Source organism: Ascaphus truei, chromosome 21, assembly GCF_040206685.1.
Source record: "Ascaphus truei isolate aAscTru1 chromosome 21, aAscTru1.hap1, whole genome shotgun sequence".
Classification (NCBI taxonomy): domain Eukaryota; kingdom Metazoa; phylum Chordata; class Amphibia; order Anura; family Ascaphidae; genus Ascaphus; species Ascaphus truei.
The window spans coordinates 4,764,116-4,790,882 of NC_134503.1; the positions used below are offsets into that span (position 1 = coordinate 4,764,116).

Genomic DNA, 26,767 nt, shown 5'->3' on the forward strand with positions numbered 1-26,767 from the left:
GAAATAGGGTAATATCAGTGATCGTGATATCAGTGACGGACGGTAATATCAGTGACGGACGGTAATATCAGTGACGGACGGTAATATCAGTGACGGACGGTAATATCAGTGACGGACGGTAATATCAGTGACGGACGGTAATATCAGTGACGGACGGTAATATCAGTGACGGACGGTAATATCAGTGACGGACGGTAATATCAGTGACGGACGGTAATATCAGTGACGGACGGTAATATCAGTGACGGACGGTAATATCAGTGACGGACGGTAATATCAGTGACGGTAGTTGAAGGACTATGCGTTCTTTACAGCTAGACTCTGATCGCATTAGTGGGGGCGTTAGATACTGCTCCTAAGTAACCGTGCCCGCCTCCTACAGCCGGCGAGATTCCTCAGTACCAGCAGCTGGTGCTCAGCGTGTGCAGGACTCTGCAGGACGAGGTGGCGTCGCTCGTCGATCAAACACGTCACAGGCTGTTGGCAGCAGATGGGGTTGAAGACAAGGACAGCATGGAGACCGATGATACGCCCCGTCCCAGGCAGAAGGACCAGCGTGATGGGGTGAGCGGTGAAGCACCCACCTGCTTTCTTCCATCTCCACTGTGTTTCTAATGGTGTATCATGCTGCCTGTGTACCCCGTTATCCCTACTGCTATAAAGAGAGGAACCGGGGCGGGGAAGGTAACGGAGAGATGGGACATTGTTCTGCCTGACTCGTGGTAACAGTATCTGCTTCAACCTCCTAGGTGTGTGTGCTGGGGCTTCACTTGGCCAAGGAGCTGTGCGAGGCAGATGAAGATGGTGACCAATGGCTGCAAGTGATGAGGAAGCTGCCTGTGCTTCCCATGCTTTTCAGTGCTCTGGAGGTCAGCCTGCGGGTCAAGCAGAGCCTCCACTTCTGCGAAGCCACACTCCACCTGCTGCTCACATTGGCCAAAACTCAGCAGGTCAGATGGTCACCTCGCTCGTCATAACCGCCGGTAGCAACTGGGTTACCATGTTTCTTCCGAAGGGGAGATGTAGGGAGCCGAAGGATTCGAACCCCAAAATGCCTCGGTTGTCCCTCTGCGGTGGGGTGTTTAGGAGGGAAGGCGCTGCTCACAGATTGATGTTCCCACTTGTGTCTTGCAGGGAGCAGCAGCCATGGCAGGAGCTGGCATCACACAGACAGTGTGCTTACCTCTGCTCAGCGTGTACCAGCTGAGTGCCAATGGGGTCACCACGGTAAGATACTTTTGTTGCCAACCCCCCCCCCATCCCTTGCAGAGCTCTGCTGCCGAGATTATCTTGGTTATTGTATCTTCTGTTCCTCCTGCTGATCTGTGAGACAGGAAACCTGTCTGCTTGAGTTCATGAGCTGCCTGTTGGTCTGGCAGTTGCACTGTGTAGGAGGGGCGGGCAACTCCTGTCATCAAGGGCCTCCAACAGGTCAGGTTTTCAGGATATCCCTGCTTCAGCATAGGTGGCTCAATCATTCCCAGCTTTAGCACAGGTGGCTCAATTGAGCCACTTGTGCTGAAGCAGGGATATCCTGAAAACCTGACCTGTTGGTGGCCCTTGAGGACTGGAGTTGCCCCACCCCTCTCTTATATCAAAGTGTTTGCACGGGTAACTTCTTGTCCTTGGGGTTCTGCCCGTGTGTTGGCCCCTGGTGTGTAGCAATGAAGGCAGCTTGTACCCTTATGGACAAAGTATTTTGGATCTGCAGCAGTCTGTTTTGCTTGTCTCGCTTAGGCACAGCCAGCGCTCTCCTCCCGCAAAGCCCTGGACGCCCCCTCCTGGCCCGGTGTGTACCGCCTGACGGTGTCGCTCATGGAGCGCCTGCTGAAAACATTGCGATACAACTTCCTGACAGAGGCGCTGGACTTTGTGGGGGTTCACCAAGATCGGATCCTGCAGGTGCGTGTGTGCGCGCGCGCGTGTGTGTGTGCGCGTGTGTGTGCGCGCGCGCGCGTGCGTGTGTGTGTGTGCGCGCGCGCGCGTGTTTCATACATTGCATTACCAATATCATTCGTTCCTTCACTAAGGCTGTCCGTTTTGAACATTGGGCAGGAGTTGGGTCATCAAACAATTAATCCGAGGCATAACTACAGTAGTATTCCCTCTGCACCCCCCCACCGCCATTCCCCCTCTGTTTATATACACATTGCACATGACCCTGCATTGTTACAGGCCTGCATCACCGGTCTCTGTGTCTCCCCAGTGCCTGAGCGCAGTGCGCACAGTGCAGAGTCTGGCCTGCCTGGAAGAGGCTGACCATACTGTAGGGTTCCTGCTGCAGCTCTCCAACTTTACCAAGGAATTGCACTTCCACCTACCCCAGTTAATGAAGGATATCCAGGTGAGGGCAGCAATGCTGGGAGACTGGGACCATTCGCAGCCTGTGATGTACATGTAGCGTTGTTACTTCCCTGCCCCTGGGTTCTTACCAGGTTCCACCTTGTCTGTCCCTGTCTGTAGGTACACCTGTGTTACCTGTGTCAGTCCTGCACCTCCCTCTTGCACAGCCGCAAGGTGCTCCAGCACTACTTACAGGTGAGTGGCAGTATATGATTGGTGATGACCCCTCCCCCCCCGTCCCATGCCTCTCACACTCAGTCACCCTCTCTTCAGATTAAGAACGGGGACCCTGTGACCACAGCCACCCCACGGGTGCAGCGAGCTCCCCACACTCCCTCCAAGCAGCCGACCCCAGAGACCGAGGCCCTGGAGAGGAGAGATCTGCGCACCGTGCAGCACAGCCTCCTGAAGATCCTTAGCAAGACACTGGCGGCCCTACGACCTTTCACCCCTGACCTCTGCCAGATCCTCCAGGTCCAGGTAAGTAACCCTTGCACTGCCAGGGGAGCCTGCAGCACGTATGTTAAGCCAGGGGTGTGCAATTTTTTCCCCTTGCCGGCTGTCCCCCCTCCCCCCCTTCCTTGCGCGCCCTCCCCTTACCTTGGCTCTGGCGTTCTGACGCCACGTTGCCATGGCGATGCGTCACCGGAAGCCGTTTGAGCCAAGGTAAGAGAGGGTTACAGCGGCTTTCGCATTGTATTTAAATGCCTCCGGGAAGAGCGCAGGGGCCTCTGTAACCATTGCGCACCCCACTTTGCGCACCCCTGCGTTAAGCCACCCTTGCTGCAAAGAGGTTTGATGTGGCTTGGGCTGCATGATCACATCCGGGTCAGCGTGCGAGGGTGACCTTGCTTTCTTTCACCCATCGGCAGCCGCTCGACCTGGCCCAGTATAACCAGCTCTTCGCATTGAATTTCACAACGCCGGCGTTTGATTCCGAGGTCGCGCCCTCGTTTGGGACCCTTCTGGCTACGGTGAACGTGACGCTGAGCATGCTGGGAGAGGTGAGGCTGCCTGGGGGAGCCATCTAGGGGTTCTCTGACTTTTATAGGAAGAGGAAGGACAAGCAAAAGCTTGGGCCCAGATATAAAAAGAGGAATGTATTCAAATCGGAGAAGTGGCGATGATCTGAATACATTCCTCTTCATATCTGGGCCCAGATTTTGCTCTTTCCGTTCCCGTATCGTTGGCGTGTTTGCACCACTCATCTGGCGGTACTGGACTTTTGCAGCCAAGTTTAAATTACTTTTTATCTTCATATTATGGTTATTTCTTTAGGAATCCCAAATCTGGACAAACTCCCTGTGGTCCCTCTCTCTTTCCAACACATAATTTGACCCGTGCACCCTAGTCCTAATTTGATCTGTCGCATCTGTAAACTCCTCGTCTACTACCATGTATTGCAACATATCACTGCATACTGTGCACATGCATTCTCACCGCATAACCACCACAAAGTGCCGCTAATTAGTCTACCCATCAAGTCTATCCCAGAACTGTTCTGCTCCGTGCATTTAAACATGCCCCATTTGTCTGTGAAAGAAGTTCTGTAAGGGAGAGATTCCTTTTAATGTTGCCTAGAACAGCGGTTCCGAGTCCAAGGACCACTAACAGGCCAGGTTTTAAGGATATCCATGCTTGAGCACAGGTGGTTCACTCAAACTGATTGATTTGCACCGGTGCTATTGCGAGGATAGCGTTAACCTGTCCTGATAGGTTCCCAACTCGTCCTGAAGGACCACTATGGCCTAGAAGATTATATGCGACTGTCCTTGTTTTTTCTCTCCTACAGATGGATAAGAAGAGAGACCCTCCCTCACAAGCTCTGGGCTTCTCCACCCCAACGGGAGAGAACAAGAATCTCAAGTGAGTGTGGCGGCTGCCCCCCGTACCCTGCGCGGCGGCTGCCCCCCCCGTACCCTGCGCGGCGGCTGCCCCCCCCCGTACCCTGCGCGGCGGCTGCCCCCCCCGTACCCTGCGCGGCGGCTGCCCCCCCCGTACCCTGCGCGGCGGCTGCCCCCCCCGTACCCTGCGCGGCGGCTGCCCCCCCCGTACCCTGCGCGGCGGCTGCCCCCCCGTACCCTGCGCGGCGGCTGCCCACGCTCTCTGTGCAGGGTCCGCTGAGTTTTATTTCCCATCTCTGAGAAAACTGTGTCATATCTCACGGGAAGGTTTGAAAATGGCAGTGTGTGCACTTTGCTCCGTGCTGTCACTCCCATGTGAACGCAGAGGCAATCTATGCTGTGTTCCTTCCCCAGGTCTCTGCTGCTGTTCACAATGGAGAACTGTTTTTACCTGCTGATCTCACAAGCCGTCCGTTACCTGCGGGACCCGTCCGTTCACCCCCGGGACAAGCAGCGCATGAAGCAGGAGCTCAGCTCTGAGCTGGTGAGTCCCCTGTGTCTCTACGCCTTCTTTAACGTGGTCACTATCAGTGTGTTATGGACACACTCACGGTGCCACGCTTTATCCAAAAGCACGTAGAGCAATTTTATTTATTACAAATTCATCCAGTGTGTAAAACCCTTTAAAGCCTATTTTCTACTAATACCCTCATTATTTCTTTGAGATACCAGTTAAATGTAACCTCTGAAAAAGGGGCAGAATTACTGAATGGTGGGTCCCAGTGCCATCTCAACGTATGGGCACTTGGGGGCCCCACGCTAATCTATGCAGACCTGAATTTACCACTAATTTTCCGATCACCCGCCTCAACATTCAAATCTCCCGCTAACTCGGTCGAAAAATGACGACTTGTCGCGGAGAGTTGGCGTGTCTGCATTCGCCAGAGAAATGTCGCAGTTTTTATTGCTTGCAATGTTATGGAAGCAGAATATTGTAAGGGATTTGCGGGAGGCAATTAACAGTTTTGTTGGAGGTACCAATAAATAGAAGTTTATTTTATGGATAATGTACATTTTTATCCCTGTGAGTGGTTGTGTAGGCAGGACCCAGTGCACGGCTTTGCCCGGGGGGGCCTATAATACTGTTAAGCCAGCCCTGGTGTGTCCCAGGGCAAGTATATGCGGTGGCACCCCTTGGAATCCACACGAGATTTGAAGTAAACACCATTTGCAATTCTCCCTCCTTCCCCTGCTCTCACACCCATAAAGCACGCTCGCCTGACGCATCATACAAATGTACACCAAAGAAACACACGCACACACAAACTTCTCATTATGTCTCATTTCAGAGCACGCTTCTCTCCAGCCTGTCACGTTACTTCCGTAGAGGGGGTCCCGCCTCCCCCGCTGGGGGTGTTCTGCCTTCCCCCCAACCCAAGGCTGCAACAGCTGCAAAGGTGGTCCCTGAAGCACAGGAGCCCCTAATCCAGCTGATACAAGCATTTGTACGACATGTACAGCGATAAGGAGCATTCACCTCTCCCGCACTGGGGAGCGCTTCTGTCACCGTGCATCGCATCTTCGGGCTCTTCCCTCACAGGTCAGGCCTGCGAGTTTAAAGCTGCACATGGGGACCACCAAGTACTGTCACATCACATGCTTTGCCAGCACCCACCAACAAGGACACATGGCATCCTCCTCCTGTCACTGCAATTCATCCCGCTGCCCTCACGTACACACATTGGAACTCCAGCACAGGTTTGTGGGATCGGAGCTGGGACTTCTTGCTGTTGCTCCGTGACGGAGAATGCAGTATTTGCATTTTTAATTTGCCTGTTGTTCTTTGTTAGCAGTTAGGGGTTTTTGGAGGCAATTGCATATTTTTTTGAAACTACATCCTATTTATACAAAAAAAATAAAAAGGTTTACAAGTCCTGTTTTGTTTTTATTCCCATACTTTGCTGCTTCAGTAACACACAGAGCCGTCTCTGATGGTGCAAGAATGACTTACATTTATTAACATCTATTCAAAACACACAGGCAATAAATAACACTCGTAAAGAAACGTAAAGTTATCGGACTTGTTGTATGCGATGGACGCTCTAAGATGTTCCTTCACTATAGCGATCCTGCCACGGTCTGAGTGCAGGAGACTGTTCTATTACCCTTCAAATGCCAAAGTGGCGAGCAACACACTGCTGGCTTCCTTGGCACCTAAAGGGTTAAACCCCGACTCCGTTCCATTGTTGGACTAAAAGTGAACTTCTGGGGCAAAGGCAGGACCGCCAAGCAGCAACCTGCGACATCACATACTACATTTTAGGGATGGTTGGACACACGGGTTATTCCTTCACTAGAGCATATTCCTGTCTTAAAAAAAAAAAGGGGGGGGGGGGGGGGGGGGAAGTGAACAATCCATGATTGTATTTGCTGCCCTAGTCACAAACATGCGTGGGCGAGGGGTGTTTAAGCAACAGTTTGCCTGCTTCAGTGGTAGAACATATTACAACTCGCTGAGCCTTCAGTAGCCCCCCCCCCCAAACCATGTGTGCCCCTGCCTCTTAACCCGTGACATAGGGTCTTGTGAAGGGGGTAGGACTAAATACTCGGCACAAACAATGCATGATGCAGTTTAAGCGTCAGGATGGGATAAAGCTTCACACAGCCACTTCCTGGCTGCTGTCTCTGCCCGCAGTGCAGTGATTGTGCAGAGCCTGGCTGCCACATGAGATGACATAGCTCTTGGACTAATGTTAGTGCAAGCAGATTTGGTCACGGTAACACACACAAGCTGCTCCTTCAGCAGCAGCAAAAAAAGAGTTAAATAAAACATTCAGCAGTGAAGATATTTAAACCCTCCCCGCAGTGCTGGCAGGACCATCAACAGGGCAGGTCCCTATAGCACTAAAAAAGGGGTGAACCCACTGACGGGCACATGGAGTGTGCACCTTCGTTCTGAGGAATGGAGAAGGGATCAGAAGCCGCAGCAGCTTCAGAGCAATGGATCGACCCTCCGGGGCGATTGGCTTGTTGAGACATTCTGTGTGTTGGGGGGTTTTAACTGAGGAGTTCCAGGTAAGTAACGGGTACCTTGCCCTTCTGGTTCCCTCTCTCGCCCACTAGCCAGTCGGGGTCCATGCCCGGAAGACTGTAAACCGTAATCAACTATAAAAAAAAAGAAAAGTGCAAAGAAAAGCAGCAGTGAGGGGGATGATGCGGAGACCAGGAACATGTTTCACTGAAAGAAGCGGGCAGGGCCTTCCAGCAGCACTCTGCTACTATCGTCCACAGCAATGTCACCCACCATTCTGGCAGCAAAAGGGTTAAAGTGACACTTCGCAGTTAGAATGAATGCTGTAACTTTTTTGGGGTCTCTGTTTTGCCCCCTTTCTTACATAACCCTTTCACTGCCAGACACAGGGCCATAACTACAGTACTGCAAAGAGCCGGGAGGGGCCCGTCTGACCAGTGGCAGTTTGTTGCGGGACAGGAGGCCTCGCCCCCCCCGTCCCACAAGGCGAAAAAGGTGGGGTGTGAGGAGGGGAAGGGAGAATGGTATGGGGAGGGGGGGAATTGAGCCAGAAATGTGAGGGACGGGACCATTAAAGGATTTTTGGAGGGGGACCCAAAAATTATAGTTCACTGGCCAGATGAGCCTGGAACACATTGGGTTAAACGGGCGGCAGACAGATGCTGCCAAGTAGTACAGTTCATATGCAGATTGACAGCACAGGCTATGGAGAAGGGTCTTATTCACACTGCAGGGGTGTGCAAAACGAGGATAAACTACACGCGCCTCTGCTTAATGTGACATAACCTGGCGGGCCCACACGCATGTAACACGCAGGACTTCCCTTCGGCGTGCTCTGTATGTGCCGTCAGGTGCTCACCTCGTCTGCCATGAGCGCCAGCTCGCTGCTATCGGCCGCTTCATAATCATACAGCACTCGTGCCTTCCGGGTGCCGCTGGCCGGCGGTTTCACCTCGGACGGATTCAGGGTCCCCTCCCCGGGATTGGGGCTGACTGCTTGGAGCACGGGGAGAGCGGCCGCTGGGAGAGGGGAGGTGTTGAGGGGCGGGGAGGTAGCAGGAAATCTGTGTGTCGTATGATGAAAGAAAAACAAAAACCAAAAACAAAACACAGGGTTACAGCCAAAAATGTGAGGTACTTCCAAACCCCAAGTAGCCCAACAATACATATATACTTACACCTCTCCCCTGGAACAGGCAGCACAGGGAGAGAATGGGAGAGACAGCGTGAACACATTATATACTGCGGGAATAGGCAGTGCTGTATATCAGAGGTGGTCATCTTCTGCAGTTCTCAAGGGCCACCAACAGGTCAGGTTTTCAGGATATCCCAGCCTCAGCACAGGTGGCTCAGTCTTCGAGCAGGGATATCCTGAAAACCTGACCTGTTGGTTGCCTTTGGAGGACTGGGAGTTGATCATTCCTGCCGGATATTAAAAAAAATGGGAAAACACCCAAAAGCTTTGAATTCCTGAAATGCATGGGGGAGTCCAGCAGGTGTATTGGCCGTCTTTGTATTATTGTTGTGACAATGTTTAACCCATTATAAATAATCAGTGTTTTCCCTTCTGGGGAAGTGGGGACCAAAATATGCTTTAATACAGGGCTGGTGGCAGCTTAATGTTGCACTGTTACTTTGTAGTAGAAAATATACTAGAGCAGTGGTTTCCAACTTTTGTTTGGTTAAGGAACCCTATACTGTACTTATATTGTGAGATTCTGCAGAACCCCAACCCCCTCTAATAGCGCGTCTGAGATCAGATGCATTGTAAGGAACCCCAACCCTCTCTAATAGCGCGTCTGAGATCAGATGCATTGTAAGGAACCCCAACCCTCTCTAATAGCGCGTCTGAGATCAGATGCATTGTAAGGAACCCCAACCCTCTCTAATAGCGCGTCTGAGATCAGATGCATTGTAAGGATCCCCAACCCCCTCTAATAGCGCGTCTGAGATCAGATGCATTGTCAATTCTTCTATATTTGGTTCAATTTTTAAATTACCCGGTACCTGAAAAAATTGTAGGGAACCCTTTAGAGATGCCCAGGGAACCCAAAAGGTTCCTAGGAACCATGGTTGGGGTAAAAACAAACCTGTACTAAAGGAATATCTCCCGTTTTGATATCCTTGTAAAGTCGCAGGACCTACCTGCCCAGCTGCTTCTGCAGATCCAACATATACTGGTAGCATTGAGCATAGTATGTTGCTTGGGCCTCTGCGAACTCATGCAGACAGCGCAGGTGATTCACCTGGGGGGGGGAGGAGAAACAGAGCATAGAATGGTTATATTTTCCAGGATCTTCGTTTCCTGCACTGGGCAAACACTGCAGGGTAAACACACACAGCCCAGCCCACTATAAAGCGCTCTGCTGCCACACAGGGTCTTCTCGCTGGGGTCCCCCCCCAATCGCTGGGCAGTGCCCGGATAAGTAGGGTGATCATATTTGTCCCAGGAAAAAAAAAAACGGCAAGTTCTGACTGCGTATGCTCAGACGGCGAGCACGCTTGCGCACAAGCGGACGCAGGGTCAGCGCCGATAAACAGGACTGTCTCGCTTAAACCGGATACTCCTACTAATGCGAAGGGGAGGGGGTGAAAAGGGGGTCAGCAGGGGCTTCTTGGCTCACACTAGAAAGATTCCTCACAGTTTGCCTTGATAAAAAGTAAATGATCTCCATAGTCATTATACCCTACCCTGTTATTCATGTACTGCATAATCATTATACCCTACCCCCTGTTACTCATGTACTGTGTAATCATAATACCCTACCCCGTTATTCATGTACTGCGTAATCATTATACACTACCCCGTTACTCATGTACTGTGTAATCTTTATACCCTACCCGTTACTCATGTACTGTGTAATCATTATAGCCTACCCCGTTATTCATGTACTGTGTAATCATTATACCATACCCCCTGTTATTCACATACTGTGTAACCATTATACCCTACCCCTGTTATTCACATACTGTGTAACCATTATACCCTACCCCGTTATTCATGTACTGTGTAATCATTATACCCTACCCCGTTATTCATGTACTGTGTAATCATTATACCCTACCCCGTTATTCATGTACTGTGTAATCATTATACCCTACCCCGTTATTCATGTACTGTGTAATCATTATACCCTACCCCGTTATTCATGTGCTATGTAATCATTATACCCTAACCCTGTTAGTCATGTACTGTGTAATCATTATACCCTACCTCCTGTTATACATGTACTGTGTAATCATTATACCCTACCCCGTTATTCATGTACTGTGTAATCATTATACCCTACCCCGTTACTCATGTACTGTGTAATCATTATACCCTGCCCCCTGTTACCCATGTACTGTGTAACCATTATACCCTACCCCGTTATTCATGTACTGTGTAATCATTATACCCTACCCCATTACTCATGTACTGTGTAATCATTATACCCTACCCCCTGTTACTCATGTACTGTGTAATCATTATACCCTACCTCCTGTTATACATGTACTGTGTAATCATTATACCCTACCCCCGTTACTCATGTACTGTGTAATCATTATACCCTACCTCCTGTTATACATGTACTGTGTAATCATTATACCCTACCCCCTGTTATACATGTACTGTGTAATCATTATACCCTACCCCCGTTACTCATGTACTGTGTAATCATTGTACCCTACCCGTTACTCATACTTTGGCAATACTGAAATGTTTTTCTATGAGGAAGAGGAGGAGGGAGAGGATCGAGATATAAAGATATAATACTTTATGTGGTGTTCACGATCATCCGCCCCCGACCACATTTCATGGGTAGTCCTGATAATAGTGATCCCATGGAACAGGGGGGGACGGGACGGAGTATTGTACAGGGCCCCACACTTGCTAAGACCCATTCTTGGGGCCCTTTAATAAAAGCTTCCCGCGATTCTCCAACCCGCAGAATTTAGCTATTCAGGTTGTTTAACGTAAAACAAAAATGGCGAAGAAAACACCCGATTCATTTAGAGGTGGAACGTGGAAATGATCACATGATCCAACCGTGTGAATCTTTGGTCTGCAGCATCATGGCAGCCGGGCGGACTAAGGGGGAGACAATGGCTTGTAGCCGTTACCTTGCAGGTCTCGAGTCCGAGCTCGCTACTTACGTGGGTGCTGCTGATGCCTTCCAGAAGCAGCCGGGTCACTTCCGCCTGGCGGTCAAACTCCGTCTGTGCCACTCGCAGCTCATGCTCGGCCTGGAAGAGACGCACAAAGTCTTTAATGGCTTTATGGGGACCAGCCTACACACACTGTGCCCTTCGCCACGTCCACCACCGGGCCCAGTACAAGGATTCTGGGCGCAGTTTGAGATCAGGGGTGGCCAACTCCAGTCCTCAAGGGCCACCGACAGGTCAAGGGATCCCCGCTTCAGCACAAGTGGCACAATCAGTCCCAGCTTCAGCACAGGTGGCTGAATCAATAGCTCAGACTGAGCCACCTGTGCTGAAGCAGGGATATCCAGAAAACCTTACCTGTTGGTGGCCCTTGGAGGACCGGAGTTGCCCACTCCCCGTCTTAGATATTCAAATTTTGCCAGGAAACTTTTCAAAGACCTCAGGGCACATTAACCCCTTGGGTGCCAACATGCCAGTGCATGGCATGGCTCTTTGGCAGTGAAAAAAGGGGTTAAGGTACATTTTATTTATCCCCTTGGCTGCAAAATTGTCCCGCACAGCGAGAAGCCACCAATAGGATGCAGGTCTGTCTGGCAGCGCAGGAGGTAAATTAATCTGTGTCCCTATTGTTCAGGCAATTAGAGAATTGTATTTATTTTTTCAAACTGTGGTGGTCTGTGGCCACGGGGCAGCGGATAATGCTGACCGGTCACTCGTACGTGTAGGGCGGCCAGATGGCATCTCCAACAAATACTGGACACAATGGTGAAAGGTGCGACGCACTGGAGATACACACACACACACCGCTCCATGCTGTTTACTCCTCTCCTTGGCCCCACCCCCAGGCTCCTAAATTCCATTACCCAGCAGCAGCCAATCAGGATGGAGGAAGCTGGCCAGCCCCCTACCAAAAGCCCTGCTCGGGGAAATCTCGTAGCCCCCCCAAGCCGGTACGGTCACTATGTCCAGAGACACACACACACACACACACACACACACACACACACACACACACACACACACACACACACACACACACACACACACACACACACACTATTACCTCTAAATTTTTTACTGGACAGAGTGTCCAAATACAGGGCAGTCAGATTCAATGCTGGACACCTGGCACCCCTATGTACGTGTCCCACTGGTGTGAATACACCAAGGCCCCTCCTCAACATCCGGGGAAGTTTTCTTCCCTGTGAGAAGAGTGCAGTCCGATTCAAATGAACGGGACTACAGTCTTCTCTACCACGGGGAAAACATCTTTCCAGCATGCTGAGGAGGCCTATGACCCGGTTCCAGAAAAGGCATTTTTCCATGTTCTTGGTTCCTTGACATATTTCCCTACTAAATCGCTGAAGGTATTTTTATCCCACCTTAAATTGTGTGTGTGTGTGTGTGTGTGTGTGTCAATTCCCTCATATCTTAACACTAATATTTAATCTTTTGGTATGTGCTTCCCCCGCCCCTCTTCTGTTCGTTTCTGTGGGGGGAGGGTAATGCTTGAGAGCGATTGGGGGGGGGGGGGGTGGAAATTGGCTAAAGACAGAAACAATAGACAGAGAAAGGTAGACTGCAAACAAGAAACAGCGTGTGCTCTCCAATCCGGTGCTACACAACCAGTCCCAACTCCCCTTCTCAGATCTGTAATATGTGGGTGTGGGTGTAGGTATGGGGGTGTGATTGGGTGTGGGTATGGGGGTGGCATGTTTTTGCTCAGCGATCTCCCAAGGTGATAGAAAAAAGGATAAATACCATTGTAAGCCAAACAAGTGTGTGTCATAAACAGTGCGACAGACTCACTTGAATTCCCCTTACTTGGGCACACCATTGGGAGTGTGAGAGGCAGGTGTGAAACCTAGAAGCCTGTGCATTTGTCCAGGCGACCGCTGCCTCCCTAAGGCTAATGATGCATCTTTCTGGAGGTGGGATGAAAGCGAGTGTGTGATGTGTAGGGTGCAAGGTTATTCCTGTGCTGTTTGTAGCTGGCTTACCTTGTCCACCTCGTCACTCCAAAGCTGCGGTCACAGAGTAACAGGAGAGATGAGTCCGAGACACGTCGAGGCAACTCAACAAAAACACAACAACAAGTGATGCTTCATACACAGGGAGCAGGAGGGGAGAGGCAGGCGTAGGGGAGGGGGGCTGAAGTAGCCAGGACTTCAGGGGTACAATTTATTCCCAACTATTTGCCCGCTATCTGTTGCCAGCAATTCCTTCCCAAAACCCTCTACATACTCATCAACCACAAAGCTGCAGAACATTGCTCTACGATTCCTCCCCTGCTAAAAGCTGCAGAACATTGCTCCAAACCCAATTCCCTTGCGAAGGATCTAAATGGGGAGGGAAGCAGATCATCTCTCCGCAAAAAAAAATCAGTCCCGCTCCTAGAGCCCTTCTCCTGTCCTGCAACGTGGGGGGAGGGAGTGGGGAGGTTGCATGGTTTAGCGGTGATGGAGCATGGAGATGCAGTTGGTGTTTACCACTAGAAAACTTGCTTCCCCATGGAACCCATCCCATTGAGGATTTGTATCAAGGTAGGAAGAAATTAGGGGTGGGGTGGGGAGGTGACAATGGAATGGGAAAACTCGTGGACAGCACAACAGGCAGGAGAGCAAGGGAGACCTGTAGATGTACACAGACAACTGCACCCAAATACTCGATCTCCTGGACCCCGCTGTGCCAAGCTGAAAGTACTAAAGATATTATAGCCTTATTTTACTCTTGCAAACATGCACTTTTTCAATAGCTGTAGTGTTATAGTACCAGAAATACCAGCACTAATCTACTGTACTAGTGCCTGGTCTTCCCAACAGATTGGGCCACATACACTTATAGTATCCGAAGTATGGGGTGAATCAAACAGTTCACCAGCTTTAAAAGCTTAACCCTGAACCCTAGGATACACTCATCCCCAAAGTGACGTTATAATGTAGGCTTTGTGGTTTGCTCCCTGGTAACATCAAGGATTAATATCTTTGTGATACAGATTCTGCAGTGACCGGTTAACATAGCGAGAGGACTGGAATTCACACTATAGAGAAACGGTTTCTAGGGACTGGTGAGATAAGGGGGTGCCTCATGGTAAAGGAGTTATAGGGTGCAGAACAAGAACTCCGACTGCACTTTACTGTACAAAGTATCTGGACTCAGGCTTGTGAACCGACAAAGGGCCGAGGAGGGGGAAATTGATCTTACCGCTGACGCACTGGCCGACAGTACGTAGTTACGGGGTCGGGTCGCCATAAAATCAGGCAAAGCCTGCGGGGAACAGAGCTCATGTCATGCAGGGCGAACATGAGTGAGAAAACAAAACAAAAAAAAAAAGCACACAAGGAAAAAACAAAAAAAACAAAACATGGATGGGAAAGAGGGAGCAGAGAAGAAGAGTGACAGAATAGGGAAAGTTCTCCTAAACATGTCCTGGGGGAAGGGACCCAACCCAGGCTCATCAGACATACACTGGGGGAGGCCTGTAGAGTATTGGTCTCACTGCCATAGAGGGGGTAACAGATGCTCAAACCCTAAATAAGTCACCACCAGCAAAGAGATCTCCAGAGGAGAGAAGGAACCCCAAATCGTAAGTGGAACCATCGTCTGTAAATGAACGTTAAAAAAGGTGATCATTCTAGCCAGAAAACCCAATGCAGAGAGGCCAACAACATGTCATTGGTGTGTTTCACCTTTGCTGAAGCAGCCCTGTCTCTCTCGCACACTGGGACCCAGCACAGGAACCAGTTTAATATAAAAGCATATCCAGGAGATTAAATTAGTTGCAATGCAGATTGCCAAAACAGAATGCAAAAACATAATGCAAACAAGTGCTGCATGCAGAGGGCGAGAGCGCAAGGTGACAAGGTGCGAACCCAACAGCAAATACATTGCTTGTAATGGGGGGGCTGCAGGTCCCAGTAAGGGGGTACTCATACTATATATATTGTTAGAAAAAAAACATTTATAATACTCTCCAGGCGCGGGTTACCTTATGATATACAAGCCCACATGGGTGAAAATAACTTTATGAAATCAAGGAAAGTTCAATGTTAAAATCCTAGACTGGTTTTTACCCATTAGCAATGCCCTACGGGGCCTTATGGTAACAAAGGGATTCTTTTTAGGAACGGACGTTCCACCGGAACAGCATAAGTCTATGGAGCTTAACCTTTACCATTACAACATGGATCCCCCATACATGCAAGATAAGGACTCCTTGCAGAGCACGATGCAAAACAAACTCCAATCACACACTACGGGAAATGTTTAAAATCCAAGGGGAACGTTGTGAAAGGGATAGAAGGTGTAAGAAGTTCAGAGACTACAGCCCCATGCACAGGGCTTCGGCCGAAGGGGTAACAGACTGAATGATGTTTGGGACTGAGGCAGTGAAGTGCGTTTAGAGAAAAATAAAAGCCAAATAAACTAAAAATTTCACAGCAGCGACCTCAGCAACAAATACTCACATCCCCCTCGAACTGAGCAAATTACAGAACGAAAAAACAAACAAAACACCACAAGGTTAGTGAGGGTAACACAAAAATAAAACAGAGGGAGGTCAACAGCAGCTAAACATAGCGATACCCCGAAACACAAGTGCTGGGGCGGAGAGGATAGGGTGACGCAACTCCCAAATCTATGGCCATTTCTGCCATGTATAGCCCCTTCTCTGGCAGCTCTGCAATGAGGAGCTGGCTCCTCGGTCAGTGAAGGGTTATATGGCCCTGTGCCGGTGGGAATACAATGCACACCCAGCAGCTGAGCATCTGTCCTTATAATGACCTCCTTTGTGTTATTGCCACTTCATGCTCTGTATTCCCATAGTGCCGCTGCACTCCCCTGAGCATGGATGGGGTAATTACGGGGCACAGACTCCAAACAGCCCATGATGACATGTGCAATGGGAGAGGTTCATGGCTCTAGCAGCATTCCTCCCTCCGAGACATGCGCACTCAACCCTCCCCCCCGGTAAAGCGCAGTGATGGTAGCAGAGCGGTTACCGCTGCTTTGGCCTCAGCCGCCTTGGCTTTCTTCAGTCGGGCTTTGCTGGAGTCCAAATCCAAGCGGCGGTTCTCCAGGATTCTCCTCTCCTTCTGCAAAACGGCAACAGGCACTTACTGATTTGCAGTCGTTTTATAAATGGGAAAAAAGTACAAGTGGTGTCCTCAAGCACATCCTGGGTAACACACACACACACACACACACACACACACACACGCTGAAACCCCTACATCTACCACATCATGAATATATATTTATGCCAAAATTAGTGCTACTGAGCGTGGCAAATGTATACAAAAGACAGGGGTGCCTAATGCTACATCAAATTGACAAAACATATATGGTAATAAGTATAAAGTTTAAATACTTCAATAATAATGATAGTAATTACTTGGTTATTTAGTTAAACCCTTTGGCCAAAGCGTTGTAAGCCTGCATACCAAACGTCAAGGTATAACCAAAATGAATGCAGGTCCTAACACTAAAACTGTGAACCCTTCCTGTTACCTCTGTATGAGGGGAAGCAACTACAGTGAGCCTGACTGGTAACAGTTAAATGGAGGTAGGTGGCACCTCCCCCCAGAGCTCACCCCTCCCCACCTTTTTAACTTGGGAGGTTCTGGCATCTTGCTGAAGGGACAAGACTCATTGCAGTTGCTTCCCCTCATACAGGAGGTGAAAGGAAGGGTTCACAGTTTTAGTGTTAGGGCCTGCATTCATTTGGTTTACATCCTGGATAATGCTGCCGTTTCCTGGCTTACATTGCAGATAACAGCTGATACACTTGGCGGAGCATGGAGAGGTGAAGCGAGTCTATTGTTCTATTGTGGCGGTAGTGACAGACTGAAGGGACCTACAGTCCATCAAGTCTGTATTTCCATTCACAGGGTAATAAAGAGCGCCTATGGCCCATTACATCCGCACTTCTCCATACCCACAGCAGGATAAATGTCCTACAGTCCCATATAGCATCCACCACCCAAAACAAGGGACTGCTGATATGGCCCATTACATTGAAGTTATAGACGGGACCAAAACGAGTCTGCATCTCCTGTAATACAGGGACAATGACAGAAGATCTCTCTCATCGACCAGGCTGACTGTGGCAGACTGTTATAGCCACCGTGGTCACTGCAGGGTGATAGACACTGTGCCATGCGCTAACTTACAGAAATAGTTCTCCAATCCCCTTCCAGGAAGTTGCGCAGCGGGGTGAGGAAGTTAATAGAGGACGAATGGATGAAGTCTCGTTCTGCAACTCCTAAGCGCTTCTGCGTTTCTCCAACTTTGATCAGCGTTTGTCCTGGGATTGTATATAAAATTAGAAAGGTGGGAATGGGGAGTGAGGGAGGGGGGGGTGGGGGGGGTGGGGGGGGAAGGGCGGGTGGGGGGGAAGGGGGAGCACGTGTTGTAATGTTTGCAATAGAGATAGAATCGGATTAAAAGGCAACAGAGCGGACAGAGAGAGCACGATGCAATTAAAGCAGGGATACTGTCTGCCCACAGGCTCCAATTACAGCCACATGACTCTTATAACCTGCATTGTCCAAGCCAGAAACGGAGACGTGTATAGAGAATGTGGGAGGGAGGATCAGGGAATAGCCGGTTTTCCAGGCACCGTGTCTGCTCCGTCCCATTATCATGGGTACAGACAGCAAGAGGGTTCTAGATCACACAAGTCAAGGCATTTGGAAGGTGTTCAACTGGACAGTTCACCAGTGTTAAAAGATACCAATAGTTAGCGAGCAGAGTGAGCGGGGCAAAGATTGCTCGTAGCTGTGAAAGACACTCGGTTGTACGTAGTCACAGCGGGGGATAACTTAATAATCTAAGATCCTGGCAGTGGAATTGGAGGCCGAGCCTCTGTTGGGAGTCTGGTTCTTACAGGCAGGAGAACAGTTCCCATCACTCACCGTAGGGTGATCCTGATCCAAAGTCATTGGCAGCTTCAGTCATATACTGACCCAGGAGCTCTCCAGTGGTGACCCGAGAAGGGACCTTCCGGTCCAGCTTCTCATACAAGAACTCTTCCACCCGGGCACCTGCAGGAAGTAGAACATTACCAGAGCCTGGCAGGGCCAGGAAGCCCAAAGCAGAGTACCAGCAGTACACAGCATCTGCCTCCTCCATCGAACATTTTCTAAGATACCCTTTCTGCTCATGACCCCATAACTGCTCTCTCCTGACAAGAGGTATATCCCCACATGATTGTATTTAAAAAGGTTTGGTCTGGAGACTATTGGATGCCTAGTATGCAAAAGGACCACACAGGGCAAAATAAAAAAGTACAAATTATGGGGTAACAGCAACAAGCAAATTAGAACATAAGGCAAAGGGAGTGTCTGCCCCAAAGAGCTTACAATCCAAGTTGTTCGAAAATAGTTTAACCCTTTCACTGCCATCACATGGACGTTAGATCCACCCCTCTTTCTCGCTGTTCCTCTGGCCCGCCACTCACTAGGGTTGGGTTGCAGGAGGACCTCCGTCTGCCGCAGAATCTTCTCGGTCCAGTTCTTTGTGCCGTCCGCTCTGGACAGGAGGTTCTCAAAATGAGCGTCCAACTCGGTCTTCTCTGCTTGACCAAACTTCTCCTCCGTGAACTGGAGTAGAATGAAAAACGGGAGAGAAGATGAGCGCAGGATCAGATATATGGCTACAATACCACCCGTTTGCCTAGCACAGGTGGAAAACACGTCATTTTATGGAACCATCAGGCAGCAAAGGAGAGTTACAAGCCCAGCACCGGGCCTTTGAAACGCGCATTCGCAGAACAACATTAATGGCGGCTGGATTAGGTCACCGGGAGATTTGGATCCAATCCTTGTTTTCCCCAAAGCGTTTTGAGTCACAATAGTCCTGCACTTGTATATAATCTGGAGACTTGGACCCCAATGTCATGACGACATGGAAGTAGCTAGCTTGGCGTCACCGTCACTGTGTCTCCACCTTCCAATCACAGAATGTATGTAGACATCTCCAATCTTGCTGCCGTTTCTGTGCGGGTGGGGACAGCAGAGTATGGCTTGCTGGCCCATCTGGCAGTGAAGGTTAGTAAAAGAGTAGAGCAGTGGCGGACAACTCCAGTCCTTACAGGCCACCAACCGACCAGATTATCCCTGCTTCAGCACAGGTGGCTCAGTCAAAGACTGAGCCACCTGTGCTGAAGCTGGAATATCCTGAAAACCTTGCCTGTTGGTGGCCTGGAGTTGGGACCCCAGATATGTGAATTTTCCTCCTCCCCTCACATTGGCTTCTGTGGTTTATTACACTTCTTCGATACCCAGGGAGCCGGTAACACATCCCTGTGCAAAGCTTTGGCAACAACCCAAGACCCGATGTCCCGAGGGGCAAGATTTTATTGCGCTTAATTGAGTTACTTTGGGGGTAGGACACGAAAGGAACCGAGCCATGAAAAGGTTAACACATGTCTGTGGATCAGTCGATGAGGTTGTGGGGGTGTATAATAAAATGCAGATTTGTAGTAGCAGAATATCAATATCTCCTCTCTTGCTGGAGGGATGATAAACGCATTTTAAATTAGCACAGGCCTGCATACCATTACTGTACAATGGAAGCACAGATGCTTCGGCCCCATTCGGGTACCAATGGGACACTAAAGGCGACAGGCAATTAAGCTACCAATACTGTATATCCTTGCAGCCTTCCAGCCCTAGAGGTTAAAAGGCACCTAATCCAAGCCCAGGGATGGGGGACAGGCACCCCATTCCTACTGGCGACTGTCACCCATCCACCCACAGACCTCATGTTTGTGCTTTACGCAGTGACTCACCGCCAGGGTACTTTGACCTGCTTTCCTGCTGCTATACCGATTAATAATGCAATGCCAAGTCTGGCTCAACACACACACACACACACACACACACACACGAAAGAGAGAGGGGAGAAAGAAGAAGGAGAGAGACACACAAAGTGTGGATGAATGTATGGGGGAAGAAATGTAGTGGTGCTGACTGCACTAGCATTATCTCAGTGCAGAAAATAAGGCTTTCGTTTAGGTAAATGGAAGATCGGATTGAGAGGTCTCCTCTCCCAGCTGTTCCCCTGGCATATATTTATCGCCCTACAGAAACTTCATAAAACAGGATAGAGCTCAGAGTTGCTGCTACATCCTGCATTCTGTCCCAGTGAGTGCAGATGTGGGACGGACGGACGCACACAGAGATGGAATGGATAAGAAGTACTGGGCCCTTTCTCTCTCTCAGTAATTTCATCAATTACTCTGAAACATTAGTAATGTACCTACTTTTCTTTTGTTTTTTTTATTCCACATTTTCAATGGATTCCCATGTACCTATCCAAAAACCCTGTTAAAATTATTTTGATGTATTTGTATATAGAATCTACTGTATATCACAAGGGCATCACTGCTCTGCGTATGCCATTATTATATACTGAATGTCATGATAAGGCCATTAAAATATTAAGTGTTTTAATAACCTGGCACACAATAGGTCTAACTTGAGTTGCAAGTTTAAAAATACATGTGTTTTTGTTGTGGTCAGGGCTCTGGGCTGGGTTTTGTGGCTTTGTCTAAAAGTGGGGTTATCTAAAAGGTGACCTGCTCCGGGATTGTGGGGTGATTCAACTCTAGATTTACAACTCTTGTTAACAGTGGAAATAAGCACAAGTCCTTTCAATGTACTTTAAAAAGACATTCCTAAAAAGGATCTGGGAACGCCAGAGGGTGTGGCCAAGAAAACATGCCATGTGTCTGTGTACGTTTACTAGATATAAAATCGTGGATTTGATACGATTTACAAGAATAACAAAATCTATATATATTTGTAATTAGACAAGTTAAATGATGCTAAACAATCCACGATTGTGAGGGACAGATATTCATTTGTCGCTCAAGCTTAGCATTAACGCCGTAGAAAAAAGGCTCTTTGCCTGCGACAAACTCATTGGAAAGCAATATTATAGTAATAAAACTTAGGAGAGCGTTTCTATACGCATTGTTTAATTCAAAAGAAATGCGATTTCCTCTCCCCAAGCCTTAGGCGGCGTCCATGCTGCCGAAGACCGCGCATTGGCTGGCACAGTGCGATCACATTGCCTTAAGGCATTGATCGCGCGTGCGACAGCAGGAGGGGGCGCGCGGAATCAGTTCAAACCGATTCCTCGGCGCGACGGGCATGTCATGTGAGCGGTTCACCCAATGCGGGCGAACCAGCTCCGTGACGTCACAGACACGCCCCCAACAGCATGTCCACAAAACGCTCCCGTTTCACGCGGGTGCCGTCACGTGTGCGCACGCCTCCCCGTGGTCGAAGGCTGTATGGACTCAGCCTTAAAAAAGGTGCCACTGGAGATCAGGCGTGTCCCTAGGCAAGATCTATTAAGGCTGCTCCCCCCAAAAATAAAATATATACATATACATTATATCCCCCTAAGTGGGAAGCAGGGGTCTTCAGAGCTCAACCATGTTCATTTCAGCTCAGGGCACCCCTGCTTCCCAAGATATTTCCCTCCGAAAAAAAGGTGCCGGTATCTCCTGCTCCAGTTTAAATGTCCCGGTCGCGCAGACCAATAGGAAAACACAAAGGATGATGTGTGCTTCCTATTGGCCCGCGTGACATTTAAACCTGCAGGAGATACCGGCACCCCCTACAGGAGGAAAGTATCTCGGAAAGCAGGAGGACCCGGAGCGGACATTAACGCGGTCCAGCTCCGGAGACGCACTGCTTCAATCCTAGAACCATAAAAAAAAAAAAAATAAGTAAAAGCAGGATTTCTGCTACGCTTCTCCTCTTGCCGCCCCCCCGAGACATGCTGCCATTAGGTGGGGCTTTACCTGCTTACCGCCCAAGGACAGGACTGCTGGGAGATTGACGAGGGAGAATTCGGGGCGCCCCAGAAGGTGGGCTTACTCACTTTTCAATGCAGGAGTTTTAAGGATAAACACCATGCATAGGAAATATGAATTTAGGATTCCTCCGAGGGAATGGTCTGTGACAACAAGACACGTGAATTCTCATATTTCCAACTCAAGACCCTCTGAGAAACCTAAAACGTGATGATGTCTTAGGAATTAATGTTTGTTTTCACCATTATTTTTAATGAAACTGTCTGCATATATTGTACTGTATGTTTCTTGTAACATTATTTTTTCTGTAAACGAAAGCACGGTACTATTTTTGTATATTAAATCTAAAAACAGAATAACTACTGCTTTGGGCTCTTGTTGAACTTTGTACATTTTTGAGAATAACTGCATTTTCCTACAATAGATGTATCTTAGTTACATATTTTTCTTAGTAAACGGGGACTACGGCCCTTGGCGGTAAGACTTTTCTTTATCCTTGGTAGTGGCAGCGATTTAAGGTTGTATCGCGACAGGAGATATCACTCATTTGAGGGACCCTGCAGAGGAGAAAATATCCGCTAGATAGCTGTATGTATTAAACCATGTCACATATACAAGTCACGTGCTCACCGGTGTGTACGTACACACACACACACACACACACACAGTGTGTGTGTGTGTATCACAAGTGCATCACCATTCTGTATAAATGGGAAACAAACATGTACGATGATAACGTGCTAGTGAAACATTTTAACCCATATCTGGTTATTGAAACCTGCAAACGCACTGACTTGCATAAGAAAAACAAGATCCGGTTCTCACCGATACGCAGGAATGTGTTCAGTGAATTGGTCCAGCTTCCCAGTCCAAACGACGACCGTGACATATGGGGCCAGTGAACAATGAATAAATAACTGGCTTTTACTGCAGTCCCAAGAAGTGTTCCCCAATTTTACTGTTGCAAAACGTAACTTCTTTTAAGATCTTATTTCTGTGAGTACCCCACATCAAGGGGGCTCAACTCCAGTCCTCAAGCACCCCCCCCCCTCCAACAGGTCAGGTTTTCAAGATATCCCAGCTTCAGCACACATGGCTCAATCAGTCCCTGCTTCAGCACAGGTGGTTCAATCAGTCCCTGCTTCAGCACAGATGACTCAGAGTCTCAGTCTTTGACTGAGCCTCTGATTGAGCAACCTGTGCTGAAGCAGGGATATCCTGAAAACCAGACCTATGGGGGGGTGGGAGGGGGAGACTGGAGTGGAGCACCCCTGACCTAGGTCATAATTAGTGAGGAGCCGAGAAGTGATTAGGATTCCCAAATATATACAAACCCCAATAGGTTTTAGGAACACCCAATCTTGTCAGTGTAATATACCACAGTTATCCCAAGAACCCTATTTGATATGCGGTGGGTGGAGCCGTCTTCGCCTTGCTCAGGAAGATGTTCAATCTATTCACCTAATCTTCCCGAGTAAGACAACTTGATGGCATATTACAGGGAGACTTGTCTGGCTGAAGATCCTGAGTATATACAGGGGAGCTCATGCATTGCACACACACACAGCCAACGTGGATTTCTTCCCCTTCACGTCACACACAATATTGTTGTCCTCCTTTGTCGTTATTCACCCCTGGTCAAATACGTCACTTTAATCTCTCAGGAATATTCTTATTAAAATAGAATTAATTCTTAAATCAACGCGCCCTAAGTAAGTGCGGGAAGCAAGAGATCAATTCCAAAACAAGGCAAAAAAAATGAAATGATAGAAGAAAAACAAAAAATAAACACAAACAACAGGTGGTGTGTGTGTGTGTGTGTGTGTGTGTGTGTGTGTGTGTGTGTGTGTGTGTGTGTGTGTGTGTGTGTGTGTATATATATATATATATATATATATATATATATATAATGCATATGTAATCTGTACTTCACAAATCGGAGCAGGGTTTCATCATGTAGAAATGAAGGAGGAGGACGGGATATTTGCAGAATTGTGTCTCCAGCTATGTGTGACTGCTAACACAAGCATTGTGCACTGTTTGCCAAGTCATTTTTATATTTTCCATGGTGTACACACGCACACAGGCTGGCAGAGAGAACACATCTTGGATTGCCCCTGGAATTAACCCAATTCCTGCTATGACATCTTGCTCTAAAGAGAGAGCATGCGCATCAATTCTTTGTAATACCCTTACAAAACATAAAAAAGATAGAACTGATAAAAGAGCAAATAATGAGAATAGGAGCTGTGGAAAGCAGATTATTGACAACAGGAAGAATTGCAGCTGGAACAGCCCGGACTGTGCCCCAAGACCTGAACGAACATTGCACGGGACTGCCCAGGGATGATAAGCAGGGCCCAGAACAGACCTCCATCTGTACTGGCTGCAACAAATCACCCAGTCTTTCACTGCCAACACTTTAATACTGAAAACAATCAATCCTCAGATCTCTCTCAGTATTAACTGAAATATATACATTATGTTTATTTTTAATTTTTTTTAGCTCTGAACACAATAGGCAAATTAACCGTATCCTTGCTGGAGACGCCAGTACACACTGCAGGTCATTTTACCAACGTATACTTTAAGTGTTTTATCTTTTTAGTGGATGTGAGTGCATATTGTACCACTTTATTACCAGCATAAAAGTCATTCGTATAATGTTAATACACCATGGAGCGTGCACTTTCTGTGAATGAAATATAATATATATATATATATATTATATATATATCATACACACAAATACTTTACTGGCAGAGACAAGATGTCAAAGCCCCTCACAAAAAGTGTATAAAAAAAAAAGAAGATTTGTGCCCCCTTTTTTTTTTAAGGTGAAAAAAAGGTGAAAAAAAATGCTTATTTTTATATAAATATAATAACCCCCAACACATTAACCCTTTACATGCCAGAGTGAAAGATACAAATTGCAGCCTATTTAGGCACTGGATTGCAAATATAAAAAAACAGGAATAAATCCCTGCATTTACTGTAGCTTGCGGATACCTACAAGCCCCATGTATTACAGTGCAGCAGCTAAAGTGCGTGTACAGTGAGAGATACAGTGCAGAGATACAGTGCAGAGATACAGTGCAGAGATGCAGTGAGAGATACAGTGTGGCATGCATGCAGTGCAGCAAAGATGGAGGGATACTAAGCACCAGAAAGCCTCAGCTGTGTGAGGATGCTGCAGAGGGAGGCGGTGGGGGCTGTAGGGCAGATCCCTGGGGTACACACAATTTAGCCCCCTCAGGGGTCTCACCTGCACAGCCCTGGTAAAAAAGACCCCAGCATCTGAGGCCAGCTTCTTCACGTTGAAATCCATGTTGCCAGCAGCAGGGTGTAACTGCACTGTGCCTGTGAGCATCAGCTGAGTCTCTCCCTCCCCTCTTTCAGGCTCTTACCACCCACATGCCAGGCTCAAGGAAGGAGAAGGAAATTAATCCCAGAGCACATCAAACACTCTCCCTGCTTTCTGGGATCAGCTGCTTGGGCTTTTTAAAGGAGAAGTAATGGTCCATGTCTTATTTCTGAGCCTTTTAATTCTATCACACTATCCCACAGCATGCTCTAACTGTGCAGCATATACAGCATTTCTGGAGAGGAGTATCATTCCACAGCTTCAGGATCCATAAACTGCAAACCTTCACGTAACCCCTGCCGTGCCAGAGAGTTTGCTAGGAAACTGATTTTTTTTTGTCATTGAAATAAATTTTAAATACAGCCGTACTTATATATAGTGATATTTTTTGTAAGGGTGCGGGGACACGGAATCCACGTAAAAAAGCAAATCATTTATACTACTATAAATAAGCAGAGTGTCTAATAATACATCATAACCACTTATGGTAATAATAACTTTATTTTATATAGCACTGTTCTCCCAATGGAACTCAGAGCACATCACAGCTACAGTATAGTGTGCAGTACACAGCACATATGAATGTTATACATGCAGTACCTGCCCAGTTGAGATTACAATCTATGTTTTTGGTGCCGGAGGCACAAGGAGATAAGGTGACTTGCCCAAGGTCACATGGAGCTGACACTGGGAATTGAACTAGGTTCCCCTGCTTCACACTCAGTGTTGTACAGAGTTAGTGTCTGTACTTACTGAGCGGCTCCTTCTCCCTAGGGTTAAAAGAACAGATTTAGGTTCAAACTTTTTCAAAAAGTACTAATGTTGCCTTTTATAACCTTCTTGTTTGTATTATCCGGGATTACAGCATTAATCTGTTCATTCTTGGGAGTGTCAAAAAAAAACGTACTTTTCTCTTATAGAAATGATTTGTTTTGCCGTATTTTATTAAATGTACGTATTTAAAATAATAACCAAGCAATTCCATGTCCATGTTTTTTTAAATAGCATGTTTTTTTTAAATAGCATAACATAATGGTATAACATAAGTAGCACCTTCATGTCCTGTAGGTTTTAATACTTTTTAGGGGACTTTACCTGCAGGGGTTAAAAAAACAAACATTACTAAATCAAACAGATCAGCTAGCCAGAGGAAAAAAAAATAATGGAGCCTTACAAAATGTTTAAAATCTATTTTTTGTTTAACTTTTTGG

The 26,767-nt window shown here is 47.9% G+C and overlaps 2 protein-coding genes across 6 annotated transcripts in view; one reads left to right on the plus strand and one right to left on the minus strand.

Annotated features, from left to right (window-relative positions):
• Positions 1-6,121, plus strand: part of NUP188 (nucleoporin 188) — a 26,792-nt gene extending 20,671 nt beyond the window's left edge. For both annotated transcript variants that reach the window (XM_075578611.1, XM_075578613.1), the window contains exons 34-44: positions 383-564; positions 750-950; positions 1,135-1,227; positions 1,738-1,902; positions 2,207-2,344; positions 2,464-2,538; positions 2,617-2,823; positions 3,216-3,347; positions 4,136-4,209; positions 4,602-4,731; positions 5,537-6,121. In XM_075578611.1, coding sequence (XP_075434726.1) covers positions 383-564; positions 750-950; positions 1,135-1,227; positions 1,738-1,902; positions 2,207-2,344; positions 2,464-2,538; positions 2,617-2,823; positions 3,216-3,347; positions 4,136-4,209; positions 4,602-4,731; positions 5,537-5,713 — 1,574 coding nt within the window. In that variant the 3' untranslated portion in view covers positions 5,714-6,121. The remainder of the gene's footprint in view (positions 1-382; positions 565-749; positions 951-1,134; positions 1,228-1,737; positions 1,903-2,206; positions 2,345-2,463; positions 2,539-2,616; positions 2,824-3,215; positions 3,348-4,135; positions 4,210-4,601; positions 4,732-5,536) is intronic.
• A 55-nt stretch (positions 6,122-6,176) lies between these two features.
• SH3GLB2 (SH3 domain containing GRB2 like, endophilin B2) lies at positions 6,177-25,613 on the minus strand. 4 transcript variants are annotated; one of them, XM_075578617.1, is made up of 12 exons: positions 25,458-25,613; positions 18,824-18,965; positions 18,279-18,407; positions 17,535-17,668; positions 16,365-16,457; positions 15,831-15,842; positions 14,569-14,631; positions 13,365-13,388; positions 11,356-11,445; positions 9,364-9,464; positions 8,078-8,282; positions 6,177-7,352 (listed from the first exon to the last, which is right to left on the minus strand). In XM_075578617.1, exons 1-12 carry the CDS (start codon positions 25,560-25,562, stop codon positions 7,245-7,247), a joined length of 1,206 nt encoding a protein of 401 aa, XP_075434732.1. In that variant the 5' UTR covers positions 25,563-25,613; the 3' UTR covers positions 6,177-7,244. The 4 variants fall into 4 exon arrangements, with proteins under 4 accessions (XP_075434732.1, XP_075434733.1, XP_075434734.1 ...); XM_075578618.1 differs by lacking the exon at positions 15,831-15,842; XM_075578619.1 differs by lacking the exons at positions 14,569-14,631; positions 15,831-15,842.
• Between the last annotated feature and the right edge of the window lie 1,154 nt (positions 25,614-26,767).